This window comes from Triplophysa dalaica, chromosome 8 (assembly GCF_015846415.1).
Source record: "Triplophysa dalaica isolate WHDGS20190420 chromosome 8, ASM1584641v1, whole genome shotgun sequence".
Taxonomy (NCBI): Eukaryota; Metazoa; Chordata; class Actinopteri; order Cypriniformes; family Nemacheilidae; genus Triplophysa; species Triplophysa dalaica.
The window spans coordinates 8,778,386-8,797,215 of NC_079549.1; the positions used below are offsets into that span (position 1 = coordinate 8,778,386).

Below are 18,830 nucleotides of genomic sequence, written 5' to 3' on the forward strand. Positions count from 1 at the left end.
TATCCAGGAGTTTTCTAAGATGGTGAACTGTTTCGCATTTTAGAAACCTCTCATTGAAAATGTTATAACTAAAGTTGTTTTGTAGACAAGCTATTGATATCCCAAGGTTAGTGTGTGTTTTAGTTTTCAGCTTGTACCTTTTCACCTGCTTGCTGTCTGCTGTCATTTTTCCCAGAAATAAAATGTGGCTTAAAGTGAGTCACCCAATTAATTTCTGACCAGGTCCCCAGGTGTCATTGCTTAGTTTCCTTGTAAAAACAGCTTAATTTAGTCATTAGTACCAACTCGAATAACTTTCTCATTACCCAGAATCCACCTTCTGGCTGGGCACTTGTGTTACCTCTGTGAAAACTCGCTGCTTCCTTCTTCCTTTATGCTTTGAATGTCACTTTGTTTATTGTGGTTTCTGCTTACAGTTTACAGGACTTAACTATTTATAACCCAGAGCGAACCATCATTGTCAAAGGGAGCATTGAGGCCTGTTGTGGGGCTGAAGTGGAGATCATGAGGAAGCTAAGGGAAGCCTACGAGAATGACATTGCTGCTATTAATGTAAGTGTCTTTGTTCTTATGAAACCATTGAGTGACAGTAAAAGTGATTTCCATCTAATTTGAAAACTCCACTTTCGATGTAACACTCAAAATAACACAAAAGAGATTCAGATCGGACGAGAGAAACATTGACAAGCTGCTTTGAACATTCCTAACAACAGTTAGATTGGGGTGAGTCAGAATTCTATAGATGGCAAGGCTCTTAGGTGGTTTGTTTGTTTGCTGGTGTTCACCTATTGACTATGTATGGGTTTTTGGACCCTGACTCAATTTGTTCCACTGTGAACGCTCTGACACCACCATTCATACGACTTTAATGCTGATTATACTAATGACTTCACTATCAATATGACATCATCCTGTGGCCGGGGACGCTGAAGCTTGAGACTGAAACTAAATGCTGTAACTATCGTTCTTCTGTACGCGGTGTTGCCCTGAGACTCCGTTCATCTTCAATGTGTCATTTATTGTGAGGAAAGCCTCAAACAGCTAGCCAGATCAAATGAAGCGTTTTCATTTATACTCAAACATGAGTCAGTCATCAATCAGGCGGACGGTAAATTATTCATCCTCGGATCAAGTGCTTTTCAGACAATTTCGGGTGTAACTGTGTGTCAGTCGATCACTGTAACCTTCTTTGCTGTCTCAATGAAAAAGACCCGTCGGATGAACCAGGCAGAGGAAAGCACAATGAGAAATGACCGATTTGATGAAACACCAGACTTATGAGGCCTCAAGTACTCTGTCATGAGTAAACAGTCTATAAACTTCTTATCTTCTAAATGCCATTCAGATTAAACGATGAAACGGGTCGGCAGAGCCACCTAGCGTGACAATGGAGATATTACAATGCATTGCTACTTCATGTCATGAAAAACAGTGTCATTATGTTTGACTTTTAAGGATTTAATAACATCCATAAAATTATGATCCGCTTTTTTTCATACTTTTTTGAATGTTTTTGAAATGCATTTACACATTACAGATTATTCAAGGTATACATTTTATATTTGTTAGTTACCTTGGGGTCAAACACAGGATCTTGGCGTTGATAGTTCAATGTCCCACCAAGTAAGAAATCAGAAGATATCTATAATTCTCAAATGAGGGTTTGGGTCAGAAAAAAACACGATGGTTTGAGGTTTTAATTCATTATGTTGTTGCTTTCCCTTGCAGCAACAAACCAACCTTATCCCTGGGTTAAGCCTGAGTGCATTGGGCATATTTTCAACAGGCCTGTCTGTGTTGCCACCAGCTGCTGGGCCCAGAGGCATTCCACCTGTACCTCCAACCGGCTACAACCCTTTCCTCGTGAGTAAAATCCACAGTATGGACTTCATTGTGTAACTACAGCATACTTAAATTGGCCAATTTATGGAATATGTATTACTTGCCGGGTTGGACAGAGTTTGGAGTTGGCTTTTCAATTTAAGAGTTAGTTTTAAAAATAAGATTTGTGAGTGAAAACTGAAGTAAGTAAAGATCTTAATCTGATGTCAAACATCTGTAATTATGTTGAGCTTTAGTGTTAGATTTGTATTTAAACCAAACAAATGCTTATTATTATTAATAGTAAAATGACAAATTTACTGATATTAAACATCATTTTATTAACAAGATGAATAAGACGTAACATGGTATACGTGTGTTGTAAAACAAATAAATAAAAGTTCTTTGGATTTTTCTCTGACTTTAAAAATGAATGTTTACACTATGTCTACACCGGACTTGACACGATGCGGCGTCAATAAAACGCATTATGATGTTTTAGTTTTATTGTGTTAGTTAGCTGTACTTTTTAAAATTATTATTGCTTAATCAAAACAACCCAAATGCAGTTTCATGCTGTTACTTGAAATGCCCAAAAACAAGTTTTAGCAAATTAACTTTCTAAAGGTGTTATGACATTAGATTTCTGTATATTATACGTATGTAATATTATAATATTATTTTCTATAATCTTTCTAAAAATACCCGATATGTTGTGTGTCAAAACTACACTCTACATGCTGATTTCTTCTAATTTCATTGAATTTAGTTCCATTTTAATTCTATTTAGTCCAATTTTTAAATATAATTCTGCATTGTGTTTCTACCTCACTTCAAAGTCAGGAACTTTATTGAAATGTAAAATGCATTGTCAGTTTGGTTCCTCACGTAGCTCGCGTGTCAGTGACTGATTACCTTAGTATGCAGGACACCTACTCAGTGTTGATTTGTGTTAGTCATGCAGCTGATGTGCATGCTGCAGGATTCCCTTGCATGTTCACAGATGAGTCAAACAGAACAGCTTATGGTTCATGGATGAACTAATGAAGGGAGAATAAGTGTGTGGGTGCGTGGCATTGCACTCATTATCCTCACTAATATTGTACATATGAAGAGAGGTAATTTATGGCAAAATGTTGCAGCAGGGTTTTATAAATGCTTGTTTAATTTCTTTGTCTTGTTTTAATAATCAGAGTCAAATTTAGCTTTTAAGCAAACATTTCACAACGCAAAAGTTATATGTGCCGCACAAAGCTAACTGTATTGTAGTTCAGTACAATATGACAAAAAAACAGTGATGATGTCTTTTATCACGCCTCTGTGTGACTATGTGACTTGTTAGGAAAAGTATAGTAAGCTTGCTACTGGAAAAACACGATTCTGTTCAGACATCTACTGTCATGCTACCAAGAAACTTCACACAGAAAATAGAAGTTACCATTTAGACAACTGCACTCCCTGTTCACTTTCATTGTTTTAAAAAGAGCAAAAGAAAGAATTTCTACTACTGTGATAAAAAAGGTCTTACAGGTTTAGACATAAGGATGAGTTGATAACAATCCATTTTCTCTTATAGCATTCCTAACATTTGGTGTCTGAAACTACTGTGTCAGTCCCCTACTTTGTTGGCACCAAACTGGCACTAAACAGAATACACCATCTTAGATTAAAATTCATCCATCTTTCATCAGGGCTTTGATTCTAAATAGAAGATTAATGTGATTATGAAGTGGAATATAATTTTTAGTAGAGGGCAGCAATGAGATGTTCTTGTGATATACTGTAAATGTATACATGTATGTGTTTCAGGGTCACTCGTCACAGCTGGGTGGGCTGTACGGTGTACCACCTGCTAATGCCATTTCTCACCAGCCCACAGTGAGTACACACATCACATGACATCGACACACATATAATATAGATTCCGGTTCCGGGCCTGGATTTGCCAAAATACAGTAGAAATACTGTGTAAGGGTTGACAAATAAAAAAATTGTAAGGTTGATACCAATAAAAGTGGCTTGGGGAATATTTGTTTATTTAAGTTTTAATAATAAAGTCATTTGTTACATCTTTATTTATTCACAATTTCATATCAAGCTTAGTAATATCATTTAATATTCATAACACACTAATATTATATCCTGTATATAGTTTTTTTTTTAAGATTGTTGAAAAAAAATGATTGTGGAAAAATAGAAAATCATAAAAACTGCATTTAAACCTGCGCGTGTCTCAACTGCCATAGTCTCAGGAGATGCGGAGAATACAAACAATAATTTTTATAGGAATATGCAAGATACACTGAATGAACACGATAAAACAAACGAGAACAGACAACAAAGGTGCAAACAATGAGAGTAAAAATATATAGTTCTGGTCATGACAGGATTGCTGACAGTTGCGGGAATTGCAGACCTGTGACAGGTGCGGGAGTATGGAGGATTATGGGTGATGTAGTCAAGGGGGGAAATTGCAGGGACAGGCAGGAGAACAAAAGAAACTGTCACAGTGTGGAGCAGAGCGAAATCATACAAAAACAGAACATACTAAACAAACAGTGTGACAGTGTGTGGTATATGTTTATCTTGTTTATTTTATTATACATGTTCTTGAAAATAAAGATAAGTATATCTGCCTATTTTACTCTGGTAAAAGTTCCTCCAGTTTACAAGCCAACAGCGGAGAAAAAGGCACTGCTCTTATAACTCCAGGTAACAAAACGCAGATCTGACCAGAATATCTGGCTTTGTTGTTTATAATGTTGATAATAAATAAAGTAAACGGGCTTGATAGCTCCATGCTGACGGTTAAGATCCTAAAAACAAAGAAGGAGCCTCTGTAGTGTTTGTTGTCCTGTTTATCACGTGACCATCATCTGAGGAAGATATTTACTAGTTTTGCTGATCACCACCGTATATATTGTTTTCTTTGTCGTGTCATTGTAAGTGTATGTCTTATTTAGCCTGCATTGCATTTGCCTCAATAGGCCTAAATAAAATCAAGTAAGGTTGTTAACTAAGGAATTAGTTAAGGAAAAGGAAAAACATCTTTGCAAATTTATTTACAGGCTATAACTTTAAGGCAACGACACTATTTGAACTTCTTAGTAGAAAAAAACAGGCTTTTGGGTATGTAAAAATTCATCAGTCTTATGGTATGGCAAAATTCATCAAGATTAGTTGCGGTGAAATTTATATTTTCATATTTGAAGTTGTTGAAAAAAGCCTTGGTTAATATATTTTTAACGAACGATTATGAATTTACAAAAAAACAACTGCTCTGAACAAGTTATTGTAGCCAAATAAATAAACTTATGTTAATAATTTAATATTACTTTGGTATTTTTATACCTAATATAGGTAATGTTAATGAATTCTGTGGCTCTCCAGTTTTGAAAACATTTTAATATGGTGATGTGAACTGAGCATAACACGCGATCCGGGCAATCCGCCAGGGTGTAAACGTAAAATATTTATTTATGTTTTCTGTATATTATGAAGTCATTAAAGACGAAGTGAATTTTCAATAAAATGGTACAATTCTCCTGTAGCGGTAGTTTAACCCTGTGGTTCACAGTTTTTTATTCTTATGAAAAATGAGAATATTCTGATAGCATTTTTAATTTTCCAAAAATTATTGCTGATCGAATATTCAAACATTTGTGCACATCCTTACTGGTGACGCTTGACAGCTTCTTTTTCATTTGAGACTCTCTTGTTATACAGAATATTCCCCCAAATAATTGTGTTATACGTATCTGATTTTGCAGGTACTTTGCTTAATCAATTAATATGAATATTTCAACAGCCTAGAGTGTGATCTGGCACAGAAATGGATATCAGAGACAGAAATATTAACTTCTGCATTGTTTTCTAGTCACATATAGATTCTTTATTGAATGAATGAATGAATGAGGCCTTTATATAGCGCTTTATTGTGTATTGCTGCACACCCAAAGCGCTTCACAATCATGTGAGGGGGGTATCTCCTCCACCACCACCAGTGTGCGGCATCCACCTGGATGATGCAATAGCAGCCACAGTACAACTGCGCCAGTGCACTCACCACACACTAGCTATATGTGGGAGAGAGAGTTCATGATTGACAAGGGCCAGTGGAAGGAATCTGGCCAGGACACCGGGGTTACACCCCTACTCTTTTATGAGAAATGCCATGGGATCTTTAATGACCACATGAAGTAAGGACCTCGGTTTAATTTCTTATCCAAAGGACGGTGCTTTTTTTACAGTACAGTGTCCCCATCACTTCTGGGGCATTAGGACCCAAACAGACCACGAGGTGAGCACCCCCTGCTGGTCTTAATGACACCTCTTACAGCAGCAACCTATAGCTTTCCCAGGAGGTCTCCCATCCAGCTACTGACCAGGCTCAGCCATGATGTCACTTTGATGTTATTGTCATTGCACTGGGTACAAACAATATACAGTGCTGTGAAAAAGTCTTTGCCCCTTCCTGATTTTTTATTTTATTGCATATTCATCACATTTAAATGATTCAGATCATCAAACAAATTATAATAGTAGACAAAGATTACCTGAGTTAATAAATTTTTTTTCTAATGATAAATATTCATTTATTAAAGGAAAAAAGCTATCCAAACCTACCTGGCCTTATCTTAAAAAGTAATTGCTCCCCACAGTTAAATCATGAATGAACTGTGAATAATTGTGTAATTCATCTTAATTTTATTTATCTACACCAAGGTCTGATTACTTCTAGACCTGTCAATATTGTACTTTAAAATATAACTGTAATTTTTTAATTGGGGATAAATAAATAGTAAGTAAGAGTCTCATGTGGCCATGAGTGTGTGTATTGCAATTGTTTCTTACATTCAGTGATATTGTGATACGGCTGAACATGTAATTGTCCTGTTTAAAGTGTGCTGCTTCTATTGCAAACAATTGAAAAAAGTAGCCCCAGAAACAAATGCTTCTGTTGTCACACGACATTAAGGTGAAAACAACATACAATTTATTTAAAATATACTGCATTTGAAAACAGAAATTGACAAATCCGTTTTGGAACTGAGTGCCACGTGTAGATGCTGATGTCCGATGCTGAAAATCTAAAAATGTTTCCCTCGTCCAGTAAAAAAGCTTTTCTTGATGTAATTTTGATAGATGACTAGTTACTTACCTAATAAAACCTCATGTAACACGAGTTAACCTGAAATGCTGTTAACTCCTAAATGAAAAAGCTCTCTGACATCTGCAGTTTATCACAAATGCCCAGAATCTAAACAATAAATCATGGCCTCACTATGTCAGGCAGGTCAGGTGCTTTAGAAACAGATAAGAGCTTTGTGTTCTCAACTCAAGCGGTGTGATGAATTGTACGTGGTTGGTAAAACAAAATAGGTGACATTTCGAATGTCCTAGGCCTCTGAAACGACCACTAATAGCAGATTTTTGCTACACATTCTCTTGAATAATCCAGTTTATACATCACAAAAAAATTCTTTACAGATCATGTTAAAGATTTCATGCTCTCTTCACAGCAGGCTCCTGAACAGGAGGTGGTCTACCTCTTTATTCCAACTCAGGCTGTTGGTGCTATTATTGGCAAGAAAGGCCAACATATTAAACAACTGGCACGATTTGCAGGAGCATCTATTAAGGTAAGACTTCCTAGCTTTAAAAGTGCCATCGGTGTCATGATATATCTGTAAACGAAGATCCTTCGTTTTTGCCTGAATACATTTACATTTACATTTAGGCATTTGGCAGACGCTTTCATCCAAAGCGACACTTACATTGCTTTATCCTATACATTTTAAATAGGTATTTGCAGTCCCCTGGGATCGAACCCACAACCTAACGTTGTAAACGCAATGCTCTTACCACTGAGCTACAGGAATGCAATCACCTCTTAGCTCAGTGAAAAACTTGTATATCCATCTCCATTGATAAGGTTCAATCAGGCGCAGATTTGGCGTACTGCCTCTGTGTTGGTGAACCAATCAGCCGTAATCGTCTCTCTGTTGATTCTGACAGCCCTGTGGGTTGCTGGGTTAATCAGCGGAGGTGAAATGGTTTACCACCTACAGTTCAGTGCTTGTTTGTACCGCAGTTCATCTCATGTAAAAACAACATCTCTGAAAACGTTAATATAACGTGCAAGTGAATTGTAAGATGTCAATTTTCAAGTGTAATTATGGTAATTCTCTGTATTGTTGAATTTGCTAAGCCATGTAAACATACGCATTAGGCAAGTTAGACACTGTTAGCCTCAATGGAGGAAATCACTTATTTGTGGTCGTAGATTGCTTTTAAGAGTTTTACATTTTTATCAAATCAAAACAGTGACCACAGATCCATGATACAAACCTAATCTGTGGAGTATTTTAAATAGTTTTACCTCCAAAGGGTACACTGCAGATAAATTTGATTTTAATGAGGATAAATAATAGTTTTGTCAACTGTCATAGTTCAGGTTTATCATTTTGGTGAGTTAGATGAACAGATTTATCCAGAATGCAAAATGCATTTTGTGAAGGTTGCAGCTTTATGCAGAATATGTCATATGTGGAAGTCTGAAGCTGTCCTCTTGTTGTTGTTAATCTGCAGATTGCACCAGCAGAGAGTCCGGATGTCACTGAGAGGATGGTTATCATCACTGGGCCACCAGAAGCTCAGTTTAAGGTAAAAAAAAAACAAGAACAACAATCTGTCAGCACCAAAGAGCAATTAAGCACTACCAGTAGTATTATTTACATTAACATTACATTTTGAATTTGTAACAGATCTGGGGTATTGTTTATAGAAATATTTTTGCACAGAATCATGTGAATAAACTACCTTCAAAGATACTGGTTTAAGTTATGTATGTCTATGCCTTAACCATAGCTGTTAGCAGGCTAAGGGGGAATTTGAATTGTATTTTTTATTTATTCGTACTTTATTTGCTCCTATACATTTTTAGGAATTGTAGTATCAAATCTATCATATTTAATAAACAAAGCCCCAGAATAAATCTAATCAGTTTTGATTATAATGTTATATTACATCACTGATGTACAATGTTTGGCATGCCCGTTTCAGGCCCAGGGTCGGATATTTGGGAAGCTGAAAGAGGAGAATTTCTTTACTGCAAAAGAGGAAGTAAAGTTGGAGACACATATAAAAGTGCCGTCTTCTGCAGCCGGGAGAGTTATCGGGAAAGGTGGCAAAACGGTGAGAATACAATCGGATATAGGAGTACTGTAATTTTAAAGGTTTAGCGCTGTTAATGCAAAGTTTCTGCCAATCTCATATTAATCTTGAGTACCTGTAGAGTAGAATTGCATACAAAATAGTATTTGGTTTGATCACATTTATATAAGATAGATACAGCTGTTCGATTATTTCCGAAAACAGATGACCTCCTGGAGGTGTGCTGGGAGAGGAACTAAATCACGAGCACACTATACATCATCGCATTATCCCCACATAACTGTTGATTCACTATACGTTTGTGTTGTTTACATTATACTTGTACACGCTGATAGCTAACAAAACACAGACATATGACCAGGTTTCACTTACCATGTGCGGTTCATGTCCAGGCTCTTTTAGCGCTGGAACTGCTCCACTAGCTGCAGGCCTTTTTGATACGTGGTCTTATTTTTTTATGTTAAGCTATGATAAATTTTCCTCAAATCTGGATCCATCTTGGGCCCCTCAGGGGGCCACGACCCCCAGTTTGAGAACCACTGTAATAGAGTAAAAGTGTGCTTAAATTTTCCCTGCAGTAATGAACACATGAAGATATACAGCAATTCTGGGTTTCCCAGAGATTATGAAATGTCAATATAAAAGAAAGTGGACACTGTTTATGAATTAATGTGGTGGCTGAAAGAGCTGATGCACATTTCCAGATGAAATTATGGAAATGTGATGTTGTCCTCATTGAAATGACAGTTTAGTAAACACCCGAGTCATTTTCTGTTACTTAACATTTTTTCTTAATTAAAACGACTGGAAACTTTAATGCTTTAGAAGTATTTGAAACCCTTTTTTAATATTATGACTAAATTTCACTAATTGTGTACTATAACTTCTACAAATTTTGTCTAAAACTCTCAAAAGGGCAGACTGATCGGACTCATTGTGACCCACGTCATTCTGGTTTAGTAAATATTTGATTAACTCCAGGACTGTTTGCCCAGGTGAATGGGCACACAGAATGGATCATTTGTAGAACAGTATTTGCCCTAAAACCTAAGTGCGGTAAATTTATTGAAGCTTGACCTTGATCTGGTTCTGCGTGTACCAATGAGCTAATGTGTCTGATGACTTTGGAACACTTTATCCGAACTGCCGTTGTGAGTGAAAGATAGTGATGTCATTAACTGTTTCATGTGAACCTGTTTCAGGTCAACGAGCTGCAGAACCTCACCAGTGCAGAGGTCATAGTGCCGCGGGACCAAACCCCAGATGAGAACGACGAGGTCTTTGTGAAAATCACTGGGCATTTCTTTGCCAGCCAGGTAAATCAAAAGCTGCTGTTATTCTTTGATCTGCTAGGAGTTTGTTTTGCATAATAAAAACTCCTTACATTTCCACTCAGGTTTGTTTAATTCATGTTTTGTCTCATTTTGCTTTTACAAGGGTTTAATTTGACTGGCTGTAATTTATCTTTTCTAAATATAAAGTGATTTTTGAGCGTAAATCATCATATTTTCAGTATGCTTTGGTTGTGCTCTGGTCTTGCAGACCGCACAGAGGAAAATCAGGGAGATCATCCAGCAGGTGAAACAACAGGAGCAGAAGCACCAGCAGGGCACCTCCATGACACACCACTCCAAGTAACCGTCAGGGCAGCCCGAGCGGGCACCTGCCGATGAATGTAGCCCTCCCAACTGGAATCAGACCGGACGAAAGGGGACCGGCCAGGCAGACCAGCAGCCGCGGGATCAAAACCAAAGAACTTCTTTCAAGGGGAGATGATGGAGCCACAGGCAGAAGGGCTCTGAGTGTACTGCCAGCTTGGGGAGGGGGTGGGGGGTGGTTGGATGGAGTAAAGTGGAAGTAAGACAGATGTTTTTTTTCTTGATAAAACAAACCCTGACTAAGAGATGACTGGGCTTATGGGGATGTCTTTTGTCGAGACACAAAACGTCCCCGCGCAACAATTTCCTTAAATTTGTTAATTTAGGTTTAGTTTAGGCTTAACACACAGATAAGAAGCTCCATTAATGTCATTTTGACTGAGTTGTGTTGTTTTCTTGGGTAGGTAAAGCATGGGTGTACATAAGCAGTCGGGACAGATATTTTTTCCTCGTATGTGGTCGAAATCAGATTGCGATTTCGATAATCCTGAGCAGTATTCTCACCCATACACTAGAACAAATACTAAATTATCTTAAGAGGAAGTTCGGTTATTTTTGTTTTGCACAAGCCATCAGACGAGTAGCGCACATGTGCATAACATTGTATTGGTAATGATGGGATGAGACGGTTAAATAAAAGATTGTTGTGTTTTGGAACACACTGTCTTTAAAAAACACCAGATGAGAAGGACCGGTGGATCATTATGAATCTTTAGCCTGTGTGTGCCAACAGATGGGGTTCATATCCCGTTGAAACATTTCTTACTGTGCATATCTTTCATTTCTAGCTTTTATTTCATTTATTCTCCTCTCCATTATGTCAGCTGACAGCTTTAACACAAGAAAATGTTTTTTTTAAGTAACTGATGGCCGTTGAGGACATTGGCGGCAGTCGGTTCAAGTGACTGGCCGTTATGTGGAGTAATGTTGTAGTTTCAATTGGGAGCACCTCTTGTTTGCTTTAGGGGTGTGTAAAGAATATAAAGCAGGAACTTGCGTCTAAAAGACAGCGCACCTTAAATGGTTTGGCAGAATCGTAAATAGCACGCGCACCGAATACTCTGTCTGCCTTAATCTGTGCTGAAAAAAAAAAGATGGGCAACTCAAAATGTTATCCGAGCATCAGGTTGGGAGAGGAAGGGGGGGTGAGGAGGCACCATATAATCTGTGGTACACACACGACCGTGTTTGGCTTTAAACCTCTTTGTCAGGGAGCTTTCTAAACGGCATGACAGCTGTGAATGTACAATACGCAGCCTTTTAGAAAGAACACCACCTTGTAATGTCAGTGAGCTAGTTGGTCAGCAAGATTTCAGTTATTTTTGTTTGTTTGTTTTGCAAAACTGATCGACTGTTTCAACAGTTTGCTGGACATGCAGGCATGGATGTATGCCTTTGTGCTTTATTGTCGATTTTATTGTTTTTACTCTTAATTTGACCATGGAAGCTTGTGGCCTTAAACGTCACCGGTCTATGACATCACAGACAGCTCCCTCACCCAATGAGAGCCAAGCCTCATCTTCCAGACGCAAAGGTTTATGCCAATACGCACAGCTTCCATTTGTGTGTATGCGTGTGTGTATATAGATATATATATAAAGAGAGAAATATTTATGAATCTATTTTTCCTATTTTGTGATGAGAGCTATTATTACGAAACAAACAAAAAACAGATTTTTTGGTGGAACACTGCCATGTAATTTTGAAGGGAAGTGTTTAATGTCTTGGAAGTAGACTATGAATATTGATAGTATACTAACCAACAGAACAGTAAGTGAATCACCACAACACTTTGATCAGAATGTGATTGGTGCGCATGTCAGTATTGTGATCTACCTCAGGCGTCAGGGTACCTCAGTCCAGTCTTTCATTTCCCTTTTTTCCACGTTTTGTATGCCTTGTAAACGGAACATTTTAAAACGTTTCTTTTCTTTTTTTTTTATAATAAAAAGATCAAGAAAAAGAAGAAGTCTGAAGTCTTCAGGTCCGTCGGAAACAAAGGAATGGATCTTAAAGCATTCAGAACTGTACCCGAATTTACCACGTTTACTGGAGCTTTCGTCTGTGCTGACATTTCTTGAATGTGTATTCGAGTCCATGTGACATGGACCAAAAAGAGGATTTACAGGGGTACCTACCTGCCTGAAAGGGATTGTGAGTGTGGATACTGTGTACTGATTTTCAGATCAAAGATTAAAAAAAGATGGATGAATATAATGTAATATGGCTTAGTTCAAAGAATTGTCCTGGAGAAATTACATTGTCATATGTCTAAGCCAGCTTTCTCTTTACATTTTATATTAAAAACGAAAAGTACATATTCAGGAAATGCAGACCAAATTTTTTAATTCAAGTTTTTTTTAAATAAGGCCTTTCACATAAAACTCTACAAATGTAGATTGATAAAAATTGTAAAGAAAAAATAAAACAGTACAGAGTAGTCCATATACTGTCATGGTGTTAAAGTGTTTATCTGTGAAAATAAAACAAATGCAGTTATTTCCGTAGCCTCAGATGTACTCAAAAGTCAAAAGTGGATCTGTTGCCGGTTATACAATAGCACATTCTGTAATGTCTGTAACCTCTACAAGACTGAGGTGTACATATCTTACTTGAGCTTAACAGAGAAGAATTGCAAGTCAATGAGGAGAGCGGTTGTAGATTCAGGCAAGGCTGGTTTGCTTTGATACAGTTAATCATAATTACTCACTCAGTTGTTTGTGGACTGAACTGTCTGTTTTACTCCATACTTTTAGTTTTCCTAACCTTTCACTGTTTCTGGTAGGGGTGATACTCAGTTGACGTGTTAAAATAGACCTGTGTAAATTGTTAGTATTTTTACTACACTGAAGCGACTCACATTACATTTACCCACAAAGAGTGTCACAGACATCAGGTGCTTGGGAGCATTGTTCGTTTTGTTAGCTAGGGAAGATTAGAGGTTTTTAGCAGATTAACCGCTATTCCTTATATTAGCCTAAATTGTTTCCATGAAGGCCCGTGCCTTGTGGATGTCTTCGCTTAAAATGATCTGGTAGACTTTGCAGTATGAGACATTCATTTCCCCTGAATTTAAGGTTTTCTGCTTAATCTCAGGTGTTTGCTCATTGATGGATTTCAGGTTGTGTAGCAGTATAACTCAGATAACTCGTAACTGTTAGTGTAACTTTAATAAGCCCCACGCTGTCGGTAGACTTCTATCTAACATTCTAAAGTGGTTCTTAACCTTTTCTTAAGAGTTTGTATTTCAGAGCTTCTTCAGGTGTGCATCGGTTGGTTTTTAACTTTATGGAAGCATTAGATGTTACATGCATTTACTAACATCACACTGTTATATTGTCTCTGTAGTCTGGTATTGAAGCTGTCTTGCTTTCCATTATGATATCCTGTAACATAACGCTAGGGAGAACCGAGGTCTTTGCATTATTTTTGAAGGCCAACAGGCATAGCTAATAAATCAAATGAATCAGGTCAGTTTAGGATTAGCCGTCGTTTGTAGTATTGGCATGAATTATCATATTGGAACGATTGAGGTCCGCATTGTACCCTATATCTTTTGGGGTGAAGGGATACTTTAATTAGGTGCTGTTCTGTGTTTCCTGATATTTGCCATAGGTTGATATTTTAGAGTAGACACCAAAGGCACAGCTATAGTTGGTCACAGTATGACAGCACTGTTCTAGTTACATTTAACTCGGCGTGAGAGGAAAATCAGAGCGATGCATGAGAAATCCACACAAATCATAGGCTGTGAAAATAACTCCTTTCTACATCCACGGCAGATCCATTCCTACGCAGCTCTCAAGCTTCTCACGTTTGTTCATTTTGATGTGAAACATAGACTGGGCCCTTCACTGCCTGGCATATCCCCCCTGCTGCATTCTGGGTAGTGGGGGGCAGAGAACTGAGAGCTGATTTTATTTTTTGCTAACAGCCATGTTGTTTTGAAATGTAGGTGAACTGTACTGCTGATCAACATGGATTTAAGCAATAAAAATTGTTTCTAAAAAGCCTGTGTCCAAAGTAAATTTTGTCACACAATTGTTGGGTATGTTGTTGGGTCAACATACTGTATTTCAGACAAGTTCACCCAAATTTTTTAATTCTGTAAAAATAAACTTCACCCTTGTCATTTAAAACCACTATGACTTTCTTCTGTAGAACACAAAAAAACGAAAACTGATGTTTTGTGATCATACAATCAAAGTCAATGGGGACCAAGGTTTTTTGGTTACCAACATTCATACAAAAACAGCATTTACAATATTTACAAATGTATCATAGCTGTAATGGACAAATACAGAAACGAATAGAAAATATTCCAATAAAGTGCACATCTGATGCTTAGCCGAGCTTATACTAATAATAAACCGTTGAAATGAGTGGAAAAGATAGTTATTAAATTAAATAATATCCAAACTTTTATTTGCAATGTTGATTTTTGGTTACCCACATACACAACTTTAAACTGATTTACACATTCTGATCCAAACATTGCTAATGGCACTGGAACACAGAAAAGGAATCCTTTTAATTTACCGTCCACCTCTTTGACATAACATTGGCCTTTTTAAACGATTTGACAGAGTTCTTCTCACTCCACTGAGTTTGCAGATGATGGAATATGTACAGCTTGGTGTGCTCAATTAACATTTACATGAATATTAAAAATGTCAAATATGATTTTTTTCCCACTTCAGTGAGGTGGATCCCTATTTAAAGTGGCAATCCGCAAGTTCTTTTCAGTAAAAATGAGCTAAAACCAATTATTGAGCAAGTACACGAAAGAACAGTGTTTAAAACTGTGTTTTTACCCTTGCTGGATTCACCACGGAAATCTTGTAATAATGGTTTGTAATTTGCCCTGGCTCGAGTATCCCGAGGATCCTTATTTGGTGTCTTTTCGTCTATTCGTCACATTTGTACACAGAACGAAGGGATCCGGCTGCTAGCCCGCATGTGGATGCGAGTGACAGACGGTTTATAACTTGTACTCACAACTGCTGGTTGGGATTGCATACAAAGTTTAGTATTAGATATGGCGGCGTTTAGTACTTTTACTTATAAACGCCAAACAGTGTTTACATCTGGGGATTCATCATTTGTGAAAAACAAGAAAGAACGAACCGATGACAGTTAAGAAACAGGGAATGTGATCGGTCTCGTGCGAAAACAAGAATTAATACTGGGAAGGCATTTCAAAGGTGGCTGGAACTCCATGATCTGAAAGGATTGTAAATGAATGCAGACATGACTTTACTTCTTCTGAACAGATAACGTTAACGTGATGACATTTCAACAGATAACAGTTGCGTACGTTACTTGTTGTGTTAACACAGACGGGTAACGTTAACGTTACAGTTTCATCGGTTGTTCTTTCTCTCAGCTGAGCAGTGCCGAATCACAACTCACGTAAAGAATTACCTCCGCACATCACCTGCAGTAGCAATTACAAACTGAAATGACGACAAAGAGGCCAATCCTACGGACTTTCGTTTTAAAGCTAACTTAAAAGCACCAACATAAACCAAATCCACAAAATCAATATTATTACAGTTTGCATACAGAACAATAAAAACAATTATCTCAATTATCTGTATTTCCATGTCCACAAATTTTATAACATAAATGGGGGACTACAAAAGCACAGCCTCGACACAAAACCTGATTTCATTGCTCTTTATGGCTTGTGAAGAATATTAATGCCCACTCATATAAACTGAATGTGCAATGTACAGTAAGTGAAAGCTGATTAATATTAATATTTCCACATCTCTGTTGAATTGTACTTTGAATCAGGACTAAGATTTCAACACCAAATACACAAACTCAGAAACCTTTCTGAAAAGACAGCCAAACATGAGTTACTCTTTTAAATGACTCACATGTATAAAGGGTCAAGAAATGGCACAGCAGCCAACATGTAAATTCAATTTTCATTTAATAAAAGCTTTAAAAGAGGCCACAGAAGAGATTGTCCAGTAATCCGTACAAGTTTTAATGCTCTTAAATGCAAACGATGGCCACCAATAATGCGGCTCTAAACAATGACCCCACACTGTCTCTTATTTGTGCTTCTTGTCTTGGTTGAGTCCATTAGGCTTGAGGTCATGCAGGTGTAGATGTTGGCTACTGTATTTACGTATGAGAGCTCCCGGTAACAGTGCAACACAGGCAATAAGAAGCAACCGAAACACCACAGCCCAGGAGAACAAGTCATCCAGAGAGGATATGTCAGACAGCATTGAGCCAGTATGGACACAGATGAAGTTGTATGGAATCAGGCCTGAGAGAAATGCAGATGTTATAAATCAATCAAATGAAAAGGAAGACTTCACATGTTAAAATTAATTTATATAATCAATTTAAATAATTAAAGCAAGTTTATTTTACATTGAGTTAGGCTGCCATGTTGAGAGCACATGACCAGCCAAATAGTTTAAAGTTAATCGTGTCACTATACACTTTCGCTTACAGAAATATTCCTCATGACTGACTGAACACTGCATTTTGCTTCATTGGCACCGGCTACTTTAGCTTTATAACTGGCAGTATCATTTCAAGACAACTGCCAGCACAATTTAAGATTACTAAATGCACTTTTATGACATTTAAATATGCGTTTACCAATGAAAACAGCCATGAAGAAAAGAGTGACCGGAATGTTCAGTATTGGAGATGCCATGTTTAAGAACCAGTTTGGACTCATGGGAAAGAATCGCAGGAAAAGAAGGAAAAAAAACAAACTACTTCGGTTTTCTTCAACCTATAAAACAAAACATATTTTTTCAAATGGGATGGCATTTAGTTCAGCAGATTATAAAAAGTTTCTGACAATGTACGAGCCAGGACCAGCAGTGAGATAAGTAAATTATTAAAAAATATTTATTTAATTACACACCTTCTTTTGCAGCATGGCCACTTTATCAGGGAAGAGTCTCACAATGTGCTGTTTGCCAAATGCCTGGGACAAGAGAAAACAGAGAGTGGCACCTACTGTAGTGAGAAGACAGGCCAGCAGAAGACCATACCATGTCCCGAACAAGGCCCCAGCCAAAATGTTCTGAAGACAAAAATAAATACATTCATGTTTTTTTAATGTAGCTTTCAGTAAAGAACTTTGTTTTGTAAACGCTGTATACTTACTAAAAAAGAAGAACCGGGTATGGCAAAAGCCTGCTTGTAGAGGTAGGCACTGCAGAAGAGTAACAGCACATATCCAGTGTGCTCTGTCTTATAAAACTGCAACAGCACGGACAACTCCTTAAGTTCTTCCAGGTCTGATGGGAACTTCAACCTGGACCAAATAACGAGGACTTAAATCGTACCTATTCATTAATATTATTATGAACAAACAGTATAACAGAATGAAGACAACACATACAACAGAAGTGACTGCCGAATGCCAAATGAAGACAAGGATAAGATAGAGCATTCATTTTATTTTGACAATGCCCATCACTTCTATTTTTATGTTTTCTTTACTTTTTTTTTATTGGACTCCAATGTTAAATCAGTCCACATGAAAAAAACAGTGATGGTTACACACGCTTTTAGAGAGACAGACCTGAAGGACGAAGTCTCTCCACTTTGCTGGTTGTCATCTCCAGAAGATTTCTCCGTGTTTTCTTCATGATTGTGCTTAGGTAGCTGAGGTCCGGGGGGGAGATAAGATGACAGTATGTAAAGGTAGAATGTAGTTGTCACTATCACAGCGATCAACCCAAGTAGCGAACGCATGACTGAGAAGATAGAGGGCGCAGTATCCCTTCTAGCCAAAACCCCACACTACCGTGGAGACAGCTACGGCCGGAAGTGGTGCAAAATCTCGCCATGTAATTACAATAAATTACATTAACTAACGCGTACACCTAACGTTACCCCAATACTAAAACTAACCTTACAATACAAATGAATCAACTGTTTTTCAGCGTGACAAAAAATGCAGTATTGAAGAGCGCATGGCCAGTGTAGATAGCTGTATCCCTAGCTCCCTATTCAAACCTCTCCCCACACTACACTGGATAACTTCCGGGAACGTTTACGCACGTTGATTGGTGGCGTTCTTGTTGCGTCAACGAGTCACGCATCATACTTAACATTACTGAGCATGCGTTGGTTGATTGGCCAGTTGACTACCACCCACCAACAACACTTTTTATTCAGGAAATAAAA

General features: G+C 37.6%; 2 protein-coding genes across 3 annotated transcripts in view; one reads left to right on the forward strand and one right to left on the reverse strand.

Annotated features, from left to right (window-relative positions):
- The window catches only part of igf2bp2a (insulin-like growth factor 2 mRNA binding protein 2a), a 64,509-nt gene extending 49,844 nt beyond the window's left edge, over positions 1 to 14,665 (forward strand). The window contains exons 9-16 of one of the 2 annotated variants that reach the window (XM_056755621.1): positions 417 to 552; positions 1,729 to 1,863; positions 3,631 to 3,699; positions 7,344 to 7,463; positions 8,413 to 8,487; positions 8,887 to 9,018; positions 10,200 to 10,313; positions 10,540 to 14,665. In XM_056755621.1, the coding sequence (XP_056611599.1) occupies positions 417 to 552; positions 1,729 to 1,863; positions 3,631 to 3,699; positions 7,344 to 7,463; positions 8,413 to 8,487; positions 8,887 to 9,018; positions 10,200 to 10,313; positions 10,540 to 10,635 (877 nt within the window). In that variant the 3' untranslated portion in view covers positions 10,636 to 14,665. The remainder of the gene's footprint in view (positions 1 to 416; positions 553 to 1,728; positions 1,864 to 3,630; positions 3,700 to 7,343; positions 7,464 to 8,412; positions 8,488 to 8,886; positions 9,019 to 10,199; positions 10,314 to 10,539) is intronic. The other variant, XM_056755622.1, reaches the window with a different exon arrangement.
- A 1,914-nt stretch (positions 14,666 to 16,579) lies between these two features.
- On the reverse strand, positions 16,580 to 18,659 carry tmem41aa (transmembrane protein 41aa). The gene is made up of 5 exons (XM_056755623.1): positions 18,223 to 18,659; positions 17,802 to 17,952; positions 17,557 to 17,718; positions 17,283 to 17,421; positions 16,580 to 16,941 (listed from the first exon to the last, which is right to left on the reverse strand). The coding sequence occupies exons 1-5, from the start codon at positions 18,393 to 18,395 to the stop codon at positions 16,721 to 16,723; spliced, it is 846 nt and encodes a 281-aa protein (XP_056611601.1). The 5' UTR covers positions 18,396 to 18,659; the 3' UTR covers positions 16,580 to 16,720.
- Positions 18,660 to 18,830: the final 171 nt, after the last annotated feature.

Bases quoted from the DNA above. Each gene is read 5' to 3' on its own strand.
- tmem41aa (XM_056755623.1), bottom strand. From the start codon at position 18,395: ATGCGTTCGCTACTTGGGTTGATCGCTGTGATAGTGACAACTACATTC. The intron at 17,422-17,556 runs GTGTGTAATTAA...TTTGTTTTATAG, and splicing joins TGGCCATGCTGCAAAAGAAG to GTTGAAGAAAACCGAAGTAG. The intron at 16,942-17,282 runs GTAAACGCATAT...CATTTCTCTCAG, and splicing joins CTTCATGGCTGTTTTCATTG to GCCTGATTCCATACAACTTC.